We start from the raw sequence: 13,242 nt of genomic DNA on the forward strand, positions 1-13,242 counted from the left end.
GCTCCTCCCCTTCCAGTTACTCAGGTACATTGCATACACCTGGGCTTTCCCGGATTGGCCCTGCCTTCCCACCAAGTGCTCACTCACTGGTTCAGGCTGAGACTTAGCATTTCTGCTTCTGTAATTAAGCCTCACTAGCTGGCCAAAAGAACATGTAATCCTTTCTTATCCGTGACATAAAGTTTCCAAACTGAAATGAAATTACTCTGATTACTGCATAAAGATGCTTAGGTCTGCTGAACCTAATCTTTAAACACAGTAGTTCACATATCAGTGAACAATTATTGATTTGATTGATTTCTATTGTTTTAAATGGAGGATAAGAGTTCTGCAGACATTCATATGCACATCAAGGGAATTTCAGAGCAATACAGTGGAAAATCATAGAATCATAGAATCATAGAATCATAGAATCACCAAGGTTGGAAAAGACCTAAAAGATCACCCAGTCCAACCATTCACCTATTCCCAATAGCTCCCACTAAACCATGTCCCTCAGCACAACATCCAGCCTTTCCTTGAACACCCCCAGGGTCGGTGACTCTGCCACCTCCCTGGGCAGTCCATTCCAGTGCCTGACCACCCTTTCTGAAAAGTAATACTTCCTCATGTCCAGCCTGAATCTCCCCTGCCGTAGCTTGAAACCATTCCCTCTGGTCCTATCACTAATGACACGAGAGAAGAGGCCGACCCCCAGCTCACTATAACCTCCCTTCAGGAAGTTATAGAGAGCAATGAGGTCTCCCCTGAGCCTCCTCTTCTCCAGGCTGAACATTCCCAGCTCCTTCAGCCTCTCCTCATATGGCCTGTGTTCCAGACCCCTCACCAACTTTGTTGCCCTCCTTTGAACACGTTCCAGGGCCTCAATATCTTTCTTGCAGTGAGGGGCCCAAAACTGGACACAGTGCTCGAGGTGCGGCCTCACTAGTGCTGAATATAGGGGAACAATCACCTCTCTGCTCCTGCTTGCAACACTGTTTCTGATGCAAGCAATGTGCAATGCATATCTGTAGGAGAACTGTTGAATCACGGCTTGAACGTCTGATTGATCATCTGAGGCAAGCACTGTCAGCCAAGGAAACACAGGTGAAGGCAATTCAGCTCTGTGACCGGAAAGGGTGGAGCCTGGCTGCACCTCTCCTTGACCCCATTTAAGGGCTGACTGCTGCTGGGGAAGGCTCATTTTTTGGGGGTAGTTCTGTTTAGGCTCTTTTCTGTGAGCCTAGGTTGCAGGTGAGCATTTTTTTTTTTTGTTAGCAATTACCTATTTCCACCATGATAACCTTCTTGGTTATGTCTTATAGACTACCAGCCTGACTATACTGCTTTGTGTATTTGTTGACTGCGCAATATCACAGAACCACTAATTGTAAAGTTGGTTACTGTTTTGCCTTATTTTTGCACAAGTGGGTAGAACTTGCTTGGCCTTTTTCTTACTCCCTAGAAGCATGAAGAATTTGTGGTTTCTATAAGCTTGTTATTAAGCTAAGCAGAAGTAACAGTCTCAGTGAGACAGTTTGCATGTTATTTGCTATGTGATAGTATTTATTGCATGCATTAGTACTCAGTCCTTGCTAATGCATTTAGTTTAATTATAAATGAGCAAAAATAAAATTACTGGATTTGAGTTTACGGTAGACTTCCATTAGGGATTTTGTTCTAGCTGCTAATACATCTGGAATGAATAGCTTTAACCACTGTGCAATTGTTTGGGGGAAAAAAAAGAAATTGAATTATGTGAAAGGATTGCAAAAGCATTCAAATCTATGGGGAAAATCCAGTTGTCCCTTTTTCTAGCATGCTGTATTAGCACAATGATATATATCCCCTTATGCTTGATCAGACACTAAAATATTAAAGCAGTTACTGCAGTTTTTTGCCTAGACTGTGGTATCAAATATGTTTATGGTCTCACAGTGTAATTAGCTGCTTAGAGAAACAAGTCTTTGGAAAGGGAACACCTTTGTTAAAATACAGTTTTCCACATCCCAAAGCTCAGCAGTAGTACGATGAAGCACTCATGCACCTTTCAAAATGCTACTGAGAATGAAAAAACAAAGTAGCTGTCTTCATCTTTGAAGAATTTTGCTATAGTATATTTAATACAAATACTTTCTGGGGATGGAGGATGGTTTCTAGAGAACAGGACTGAGAACAGGGAATCTTGTTCACCCTATCACAGCAATGTAGCCTTGGGAGGATCTTCAAGAGTTTGTTTGAATCAAAGCTGGATGGCAATGGGGCTCTCCCTGCTTATGTCTAACATGCTTAGAGCCTTTCAGGTATGGGAACATCACACCATTTCCATGTCACCCAATCTTCTAGTATCTGAAGGCAAAAGATTTTTAATAATCACCTGCTTTTTGCTGCATTCTGAGCCCAATATTTCTTGCTGTATGTCATTAAAATGTAGAAAGAAAACTATTTTCAGAGTCAGATTCAACATGGCTGGAGTTCTAATGGAGATCTGTACTAGACACCTCTGCACAATGTTCCAGGTGTGCAGGCTGAGCAACTTTCCAACTGCTTCAAATAGTTTCTCCAATATTTAAGGATGCCTTGCATTGCCTTGCACGCTTTCCAATCCCTGGAGGCACTCAGGTCCAGAGTGGATGGGGCTGTGGACAGCCTGATCTGGTGGGGGGGCAAAGAGGGCAGGAGAGTGGGGCTGGGTGGTCCTAAAGGTACCTTCAGTCTTAAACCGCTCTCTGATTCTGTGATTCTATGGCTTGAACAAGTAACAGGTCTGGATTAGAAGTGTAGCGTACTGGCAAAGTAATTAACCAGCTATTTAAGGGCAAACATGGATAATAAAACTAGTAGGAAAAACAGGGCACATGTGGGGGCTGAGTTGTCCAGCACTTGTAACGAGTAAAGGTGAGTCAATGCTTTTGGCCTCAATCTTTAAGATGGCTACTGTGACCAGCAGAATGTAAGGCCCCCTTTGTAGCCCAAACACAAGAGTTTGAGTAGTGGCTGTGGCAGAGGCAGGTGGTTCAGTGTGTCACTGACTGTGGGGAGTGCGGAACTGGATGGAGCTCGTTTGGCAGCAGCGTGCAGGGGAGGCTCACCAACGTGTTCAGTTTAGAAAACAGAGTCAATAGTTTCTACGGAGAAGCTTCGTCTCGCCGGGGCCGACCTTCAGCACACCGGCGCCAGGCGGGATCAGGGCGGCCGCTGCGCGCGGAGGCCCCACCAGGGAGCGCTGTGGGCGGAGGCGTGACCGGCCGGGAGCGGCGCTCGGGCCCGGGGTGTCCGCTGCCTTCCGCCCGCTGGTGTCCCCCGGCGGCGGTGGGAGCGGAGGAGGAGCGGCTCGGAGCGAGGAAGCGCCGCCAGAAGCCATGTCTGCGCCCACCGGGCTGCCGCCTCGGCCCGCCGGTGCCGTCGCCGCTTACCCGGGCGGGCCCGTTGGCTCTCGGGAGGCCGCGGCCCCTCAGAGCGCTGCGCCGCACTGCCAGAACGGTGAGAGGCCTGCGCGGGGCCTAGCGCGGCGGGCGGGGTGGGCCCGCGGGGGCTGCGGTGCTCGAGGCGGGGTCGGGCGGGCTGCGGGATGGGGGGCTCCGGCGGGCCGCTCATCGGGGTCTGCAGTCGAGCGGGGCCGGGCCGGGCCGGGCCGGGCCGAGCGTGTCTTTGCTGGGCTGGGGCCAAAACGCGGGGCGAACTTGGGAGGAAATGCGGAGTCTGCTGGGCTCGGGGAGCAGCGGTGGGGAGGGCGTGCGTTTCTTCTGCTCCTCTCATGGTTAAATGTGTTCGAGTTCGTGGGGATTTTTTTTTTATTTTTAAGTCACTTATGTCATAAACCGGCTTTTTTGCGCTTTTTTTTTTTTTTTTTTTTTTTTTTGGTGTGTGTGTACAGGCTTTGTTCTGCACAAGCTAGTGTGTGGGGTAACGACCTACAAAATTTTGGCTTGTGAATGTGCCTCGTGTCTGAAGGGTTGCTGGGTGATAGGTTTCTCGAGTAGGCTTTGAGTAACTTGGCAGATCAGACAGAAGGCAGCGTGATGAGTGATGAGGAAGGTAGTTAAATTGTACCCGTTAGGGAGAAACCGCTGCTACAGATGCTTTTGCCGACCTTTAATATTGTAATGCTGAGACTTGTCAAAATTATGTAGAAAATTCCATCCTCGATGGCTTTTAATAAAAGCACAATGTTATGAGGACTTGGATACCTATCAGCAGTGAGCTGGAAGTGTTTCTTAGAAACAAACAGAAACCGACGTTGTTCATTCTTGTGTTTTTGTCCAAATGAAACAGCAATTTTAAATAACTCTCCATAGTGCTTATTATTTTAATTAATTAGTTCTATGTTGTAGTCATCTTCTGTCAGTCAAATAAATGTTTTTGGTTTTTTAATTCTGAGAAGTTTATATTATTCAGTAATTGTTTCATCTTTATTGTGTAACTCGCTAACTACTCCTATTACCTTTGCTCCATGTATATATAGACCTCTGAATTTGTCACTTCATGTATTTTAGCACCAGCAGCCTGAAATTCCTAAATTAGTCTATGAGTCTTTTAAGTACTACTTTTCTGAAGTTACATAATGTAACACAAGACTTGAAGCTACTTTTTATAACTGTAATAGAAGGAATAGTGAGGGGGAATAGTAACAGAAGACTGTACTAGAATTTTCTATTCTATCAAATAGAAACTGAATTTCACAAAGATTAATTTGGAATTTGATGTTACATTAGTTAAATGTAAATTACTTCAGTGAATGTAGTTAGTTCTATATTGGCTGTAAAACTGATGTTGTGTGTCCTTGCAGGTGTTTGGAGTGTTCTTTGTGTTTTAATTTCGTAACACCTGGATTTTTTCAGGTTAAGCTTTTGAAATTACTTGCAACTGATGAAAGCAGGGCTGATTTTTTTGCAGAAAGAAGCTCACTGCATGGACAGCAGTAGCAAAACGGATGATCCACTTTGTTTTTAATAGGATTTGCCCAATCGAGTAACCACGTTGATTTGAGACATTTGGGGACAATGATTTTAGCAGAACTTCAGTTTAAAAATGAAAAAAAAAAAAAAAAAAAAACCAACCCCTACTTTATTATTTTTTTCTTCTCAGTGTTCTCAATGTGATTCTATTATTAAATTCAGTGTTTAAAAAAGAAAGAGGATCTTGCTTGGCCTCTTGTTCTTCCATCAGGGGCTTTAAGATACAGTTCTTCTGCATGAAGTGTTGCAGGCTCAAAATTATAGTAGTTTTGCAGGTGGCTTTATACATAACAGGAGAATGACTCTGAATGTCAGCTTAAGAAAGTATTGCTTGTTAAATCAGTATGAAAAAGCAATATATTTGTTCCAGTAGCCATTGTTAACAGCTTAATGTATTGACATTTCTAATGCTGAGTGGATGGCTATGCTGAATTCCCTTGCTTCTCTAGAAGATCTTTGTTTATTATTATCTGCAAGTAGTTGGTAAACAAACAAACAAACAAAAAAAAACTCCAACAAACGAAACTACATTTGGTATCTCTGCCAGCGTTTTGGGATTATCAGTTTAATTATCAGGTCATTTAGCATTGTTTTGCATCCCTCTTCAGGTTTTTTGGGTAGTTACAATTATATTGGAAGAAGGGCATAAAGATATGAAATTCCTGTATTTGTTGCAGAAATGGGAAACTGATCAATTCCATCATTGAGCTGCTGTGAGAGCCCAGCAGGACTCAGTGTGCTGGGTGGTGTGTTGGCAGTGAAGGACATGCAGAGCTGAACTAGGCAGGGCAGTGCTGCCCCTTGTCCCTCTTGTAAGAGACACCCGAGGGAGCTGTGCTGCCTGCTCTCTGCAGGTGTGTAAAGAGATGGTAAAAGTTGCAGGAAGCTTGGCTGGAAAGGCAGCTTGTGTTCAAAGTCTGTATATTACACATGCTTGGCAGAAGGCTGAATTATTCAGGTAAGAAAATGTGTGTGTGAAATACAAGGGAACAGCATTAGATAAGCAGGCTAATTTTACCAGTTGACTTGGCTGTTGGTGTTAGTATAGATGGGACAGTTTTTTGTTTTTCGTGTGGCAGCACTTTTTTTCTCTGAAAAAGTGCTAAGGCTTTTGGCATCCAGCTGTTAATGCACATGTGCTTACATGTTACAGTGTTATGAGGTACAGATTTGTCTATGGCAGGAGAGATTCCCTGCTTGCTGTTGTAGAGATGGCATGTTAGCTGTACACTTGCAATGTGCAGGTAAGGCTTTCACTCCCCATACAGAATTTTCAAAAGGAAGTTGTCAGGTGTTTGGGGAGGAAGGTGCACTGCCTGAAGCACCAGCACAGGGACGTGCAATTATCCTGATTTCAAAATGACAGCAAAAGTATACCCAGATTTTCTGTGTTGAAAATGGCTCAATTATCTAGTCATCATTAAAAGCTTCAGCTACTAATTGCGCTGCAAGTTACATTCTATTCATGTTCTTTATGATCAAATGAATATAAAGCTCATTTCAGATGATGGGGATAATCTTAAAATAACAACATACTTTCAGAGGCTAAGGGTTTTGAAATCCAAAGGATCATTGATATCTTTCTGGAGTTTGTGGGATTTTCCTGTGTGCTCTTGTGTCGTTTTGTACTTGTAATAGCTGTTTCCGTTTACAAGTGTGAATAAAGATGACTTGGGCATTCTGTGATGTGGAAACTGGTATTTTGTACTGGTAATTCAATCACATCTGTGTTTTTTAAACTAGAGCTAGAGACTTCAAGGCTTTACAAGATGATTTGATATGCAACTGTTTATTTCAAGTGAGGTGCTCCTAAACCAGTTTCTAAATTACACCTGCACAGTTGATTTATTCAGCATACCACAACACAGTAAAACAAATGCGTAGAATGTGCTTCTGGAACAGCTTTCCTTGCCACCTTAAGTAGCATACCTGCTGAAAGCAGAAAGCCTTCAGGTAAATTATTTGTATATTTTTGAGTTTGCTTTGCTGTTCGAGTTCCTGTAAGCATAGTCTGTAGTTGTCAGTGGATTACTAACTGGAAAATCATTCTCTCTAAAGGAGGATAAACTACAGAACATTATAAGGTAGCTTCCACTTCGTGATAACAGTGAATCAGAAGCGCACAACTACATGCTCTTCAAAACTGTTTGTCATTTTGTTGTGTATTTAAAGCTCCAATGCTTTCTCCCCTAGGGCGTCCTGTTTCTTTACCCGGCACTCTTACATTACTGTTGTTTGTTAGCTGCTTCTACTCAGAGTTTTGGGTTATCATTTATGAAAAGGCATTTCTAATTTGATCAGAAAGTACTTTTGGATGTTATGTTCCTTGCTTACAGGATTCTGTTAACAAGTCATTATTACAGTTTCCCTGCAACCTAGTGGGAAAACACATGGATGTTACTTTGACAGCGGTGACTTCACAACTTCATTCTTCAAGAGGAGGATACATGGGAGAAGTAATACTCGCATGTTGACACAGTGAAAATAGGGAAGCAATAAGATGAATTTCTCATTTCTTGTCTGCTGTTGAATGGCACAGTATGTCACAGTTCACCAAATGCTGGGAAATAACGTCGTGCAGTGTGATATAAGCAGCAGGGCATGGCAATTTTAAGAAAGGAAATAATCCAGGGAAATGCAGGCGTGGTTCACTAGAAAACAGAAGTTAGGGGTTGGGAAAAGAAACTGAGAGAGACTTTGATATTTAGCATTGATCAATTTGAATAATAAGTAAATTTGGACCTACTTAATATTTGGTGTGTCACCATGAGCCCTTGCTGGATTGGTATGTAATTAATCTCTAATGCTGCAGAGCTGTTTGCTGGGACAGCTGAAACACTCTGATGTCAACACCTCCTCTACCTGATATAAATACCAGGCAATAAACAGAGGTGACTTGTCAGCTAATCTATGTTTTCATAAAAATGATGGTTTCTGTAAATACCAAAAAAAAAAAAAAAAAAAAAAAATGTATTAAGGAAAAAAATAACTGCTCTGAAGCACTTTATCTTGATCACCATATTGGGAATTTATTGAGACAAGTAGCCATGTTCTTGTATATTAGCATATACATCTGGCTGCAGCTTTTTGTTTTCCATAGTCAGTTTCTTGAAGGCATATTGTTGTATTCAAATAGTGAAATACTGGTTTAGGGCTTGCTGTTGCTCATTATTTACTTAAATATTTTCTTAAAGTGATCAAAATACAAATGTGATACCTAGGGATTTTGAAGTGGAAGCACCTTTTTTTTTTTTTTATAATGGAAGAGATCCATTTTTCTGGTTCTTCTGTGTGTATGCGAATGATTTTAGATGTGGTATTTTACATGCATTGTACTTGGTTCATTCATTTTGTACTGCTGATGGACATTATCTTAAATGTATGGAGAGAAAACAAGACGAAATGAGTTGCTTATTAGCTACAAAAAGCACAGAGTACATTCGCACTGCTAGCAGATGCACCGTTAATACATGAGATGCTTTCTCTTCATTTCAGGTCCTGTGCAGAGTCAAATGCAGTTCCCTGCTGGCTACGGCTCACATCCTCCGAACTACAGTGCACCCTCAGGACACTATTCCCAAGTGCCCAATAAAGCTGTTTCATCACCTTTGGATAATCAATATAGAGCCAGTTATCAGTCTCCTTACTATTCAGCACCAGCACAAAATGTTATGACGCCACTCATGGGAACCAATGTGTTGAATACACGGGAATCACAGCAGTTCTACAACAAAACTCCTCCCCGTACAGTGGGGTTGACTGAAGGACCCGTTCAAGGAGCAATACCATCTGGATCCTACTTGCATACGAGTGCTCAGCAGTCATATTCTGCATATGGTGATCACTACAACACTTCAGTCAGCTCTTCAGTTGCATCTCAGGGATTTCCCCTTAATTCTGATCATTACGCCATGCCCGTGGTTTCTAGTGCCATGTATCCTAATGTTTCCTATCCTGCAGCTACTAGCAGCATGTATGGGCAGGCATTTACCTCTCAGAGCCTTCCTGCAGCTGGACAGTTCAAGGAGACAAATACATTTTCTAGCCAGAGTACATCAGTACCTCATTCACTTCAACAGCACGTTCCTGTGGGATATAACTCTACATTATCAACTATTTCATCTGCTCAGTCCTTTCAGGACAACCTCAGCAAGAATCTCACTGGATCCGTTGCTAAAGTAAACAACCAAGTAAACAGAGGTATGGTGTTATTTAAAGCATGCACCTGGGAAGTATCAGAAATCCCATGCTTTAGTTGTTTTGTACTCGATCATTCTGTGAAATTCTATATTATAATTTTGAATTACTGGTTCTGGAAGCTTTTCTCATTTGGTTACCACACTCCTCACGGTAGCAGCTAATGCTATCACTGACATGCTTCTATTGAGAGAGACAGAAAAAAACACTACTGGGGTAGTTTAAAGGTTATTTGTTGTTATTTATTCTTTAAGTAACTTAGAGGGGAAGTCTTTCTTGCTGTTTTGAAAGAGGGTGCAATTTCTTAATTGCAAATGCACTTTTTTTATTCGATGACTGGAGATTTTTTTTTGATGTTATGACTTAAGCTTGTTCTTCATCTTTTACCAAAGTGAACACATACGCATGCTCTCTCTTCACTTCAGAAACTGAAGTGGGTTTGGGGGCAATTAGCTTGGTTTTGTTTTCAAGAAGCATATGACAGCTATTTAGGTGGTTGTAGCTGATTTTTTTTAATTTTTTTTTATTTTTTGTAAACAACGATGTTATTTTAGCATTGATGTAGCAGTAGAGAATGAGGTGTGGAGAGTGCCAGCTGAAGGCAAGTACACTCAGTCCTTGCTGGTAGCTTCAGCTTCTGCTGCTTCATGAGAAAGGTGACTACAAGTTAGTAGGGTAGGAAGTGTGGAAGGAATTTGATGTGTGTGAGGAGGGCCTACATAATGAGACATTTTGCTCTCCCTCTATATCTGAATTAACTAAATAGTGTGTGGAAGAAAATTCTGATTGTTCTTCAATACTGGTAATGTTCTGACTTGATACAGTTCTGACTTGTAAGCTGTGGAAGATGAATAGTTTTTGGATGAGATGGGTATTAGTGAGCTGTTGTTGAATGTTGCCTTCTTTATGCCGGATATTTCGGATTATAGTTCAGCACCAAAATTGGTTTTGGAGTTGCTTGTAGCTGGGGCTTCCTAAGACGAAGGAACATGGTTTTGATGATGGTAAAGCTTTGAGTAGGAGCACCAGCTTAGCTTAAATCAAGTTCATCCAATACGTGTCAGGGTTGTCTTTAGTTTCAGTGTTGTTTTGTTTTGTTTCCAAACTATGAGTGGTATCCTTCAGCTCAGTTTTGGGAGATGTAAGTTCTGCCTCTGTGTGGTACTCTGTGCATGTTTACTCAGTATTTCAAAGCCAAAACAAAATACTGTTCCCCCCCCCTCCTTCCCCCCCCTCAAAAAAAAATTAAAGAAGGAAGGGGGAGGGCTTTATAAAGCTACTGAAAATAATGGTATTTAAAGGTTAAGCATAAAAATAATTATTTCAAGGACTAAAGGTTTAAAAGTACATCTGAAAATTGAATTATCTTCAGTATAGAACCAATAGCTGAACTTCGTGAAATTCAGGTATCCTTCCAGGATACTGCAGTAGTTGTATGAAAATCATTTTTTATTTGTTCAGTATCCTTCCAGAATAGTGGCATTTGCAGTAGTCTTATGAAAACTGTTATACATTCAGACTTTTCAGTTTAATTTACAGAAGTCCTTTGTTTAAACACATATTAATTTGACTGACTTTTCTATTATTAGTTCATAGCTATTTTTGTAAAGAAGGACTGTATAATGGGTGAGATGGTGAAGCTGGCCAGACTGTGGAGCACATTATGAGCCATTGGTAGCTTGCTTTCTGTGCTTTTCAGTGTGCTTTAAAGGAGTGATTGAGATTGTAGAATCACAGAATCCTTAGAGTTGGAAGGGGCCTTTAAAGGTCATGTAGTCTAGCTCCTCTGCAATGAGCAGGGATATACACAGCTGAATCAGGTTGCCCAGGGCTTGATCCAGCCTTGCCTTGAAAGTCTCCAGGGACAGGGCATCAACTGCATCTCTGGGCAACCAGAGTTCCAGTGCCTCAGCACACTTGCTGTAAAAGGTATTTCCCTTATATTCAACTAAATCTACCCTCTTTAAGCTTGATATGTGATACGTCCTCAAAGAACTGGTAGCAATATCAAGTTTCCATTTCAAAGAGCTCTCTGCACAGTGAACTCTGTTGAGATTTGTTTGGAGCGTAGCTTCTTTTCAGTCTGAACCATTTTTCAGGTTGAAACTCAACATAGAAGTAATTCTGTGTTTGCTGACTGGGAGAAAGCAAATTAAGGTAGCAACCATTAGCAGACTGAGGGGAAAGCAATCTGGATTACTGCCAACGTTGGCACAAATACTGTTTGAATAGCAGTTTTGGTGCAGTTTCACAGTAATTTAAAAAAAATCAAGCCTGAAATGACATGGTCCCACTCTTTCTGTGGTACTGATGCAAGTATTTCAGTACATTATAGGTAGCTGTAGGTGTTTCATCAGATTGAGTTGTCACATATAATTCCATTGGATACAGATGTAACTCCAACTACCAAGTAGGATTCATGACCTACCAGCCTCTCATTTAATTTTACAGAATGACATCATTAATGAAGTCGGAATGTTGTTTTTTTGTTGTTTTTATTGGTTTGCTGGGTTTTTTGTTTGTTGTTGTTGAAGTATAGCATTCGATATCTTTGGCTTGAAATATACTGAAAACACTGATAGGTTGCCTGGTTGATGGCGGAGGCCAAACTCTTGTTTGGTCTTAGCATAATTGAGTTGCTTTTGGGGGACTGAAATGCTTTCTGAATTTCTCTGCAGTTTTATTGTAATCATTTGAAGTACTTTTAAATAGAGAATGCAGAGTGTTGGCTGTCTTAAAAAGAAAAAAAAGTTGAAACTTGAAAAAGGCTTGCCAGTTTTTGTACATCTTTGGAAAGAGTACAACATGCTAGCAATCTAAGGAAATGATAAACAGTTCATAAAAGGAAATTTTCTGGAGAACAGCATGGAGGATGAAATATTCAGGAAGAAAACAGTGACAGAAATCAGTTTCAGTCTTTTCTGTGCAAAACTGCTTGAAAATTGCTTAAAATAAGCTGAAATTCCCAAGTGTTTTTTATGACTGTTCATGCAAATAAATTTTGATTACTCTCTCCTATTGCTAGTTGGAGTACCAAGAAGACTTCTTGGCACTGTAATTTTAAATTCTGTATTCCTGCAGATACCACTGTAAGTGTGTCTAGATCAGTGCTGTTCTATGTAAACAATACACTGTATTGCTCAGGGTTTTTGTCTTTCTAGGTCAGTAGCTTTCTTTATTGTGTTTCCAGCTTATCTCAGTTGAAATTCTGATTGTCTTGGTACTTTCCAGGTAGTGTGGATCTGAATGTTTTGTCAGTCAGGATGCCCGCGTACTGGAGTCTCCTCCCATCATTGAGGGGAAAACTCCAAAGGGTGTATGGATGGGTTTCTTTGCTTTATGGATCTTGTCTGCTGTGCTGTAATCATAGGCAGGCAGCTTGACCTGGAGACACTTGAATTTCTTGGCCTCATGCATGTCTTCCCCTTATGTCAGAGACGGATCTAAAGTCCTCGCTGCCTCACTTCTGTAGGAATGTTATAATCCTGTACATATATATATACAAGACTAAAGTCTTGTATATACAACACAGATGTTTTTATCTTGTATATTTATTAACAGCTGAGATGAGGAAAGTTGTGGAGATAGGATGCTGCAAGGAGATGGTAAATCTCTCCGTAGAAATTAAATGCTAAGTTGAGGGGGGGTGGAAACAAACAAGATCCTGGCGATAGCAGCTCAGAACAGATGGATCTCTAATCTCTTCTGAAAGCTTGATGGTACTACTTTGGTAAACTTTGTCAACTGCTACTTCAAGTTGGAAATGAAAACTTGTGGTGATAGTGTATAGGAAAAATAACATTTTACCTCTGATCCACACATTTCCAAAGATTGTTTCTGTAACATATCTTTTAACTGTACATCTCTGTTGGTGCTAGGCTTTTGTAACCAAGAATCATTCCGAATCATTTGGCATGAATAAAATGTTAGCATGCAAAAATAAAGGTTTGTAGGGGAGGGGGAAGTACAGAGAATGTTGTGTCACTGAGATGGGATTTTGTATTTGTTGCAGTGTGGTGAAGGTCTTCCTTGGTGGGAGCGTTGGTGGGCTAACCAGCATTGTCCTGGAAAAGCTAATAGGAAACTTAAGTTGGTTAGCAGTCCAGCT

General features: G+C 41.2%; 1 protein-coding gene across 3 annotated transcripts in view; it reads left to right on the forward strand.

The window, feature by feature from the left end:
- The first annotated feature begins 3,325 nt into the window (after positions 1–3,325).
- Positions 3,326–13,242, forward strand: part of SEC24B (SEC24 homolog B, COPII coat complex component) — a 41,226-nt gene continuing 31,309 nt past the window's right edge. For all 3 annotated transcript variants that reach the window (XM_042812283.1, XM_042812284.1, XM_042812285.1), the window contains exons 1-2: positions 3,326–3,462; positions 8,433–9,137. In XM_042812283.1, coding sequence (XP_042668217.1) covers positions 3,342–3,462; positions 8,433–9,137 — 826 coding nt within the window. In that variant the 5' untranslated portion in view covers positions 3,326–3,341. The remainder of the gene's footprint in view (positions 3,463–8,432; positions 9,138–13,242) is intronic.

Source organism: Centrocercus urophasianus, unplaced genomic scaffold, assembly GCF_019232065.1.
Source record: "Centrocercus urophasianus isolate 14NV4802_14NV808 unplaced genomic scaffold, USGS_Curo_1.0 seq_13, whole genome shotgun sequence".
NCBI lineage: Eukaryota > Metazoa > Chordata > Aves > Galliformes > Phasianidae > Centrocercus > Centrocercus urophasianus.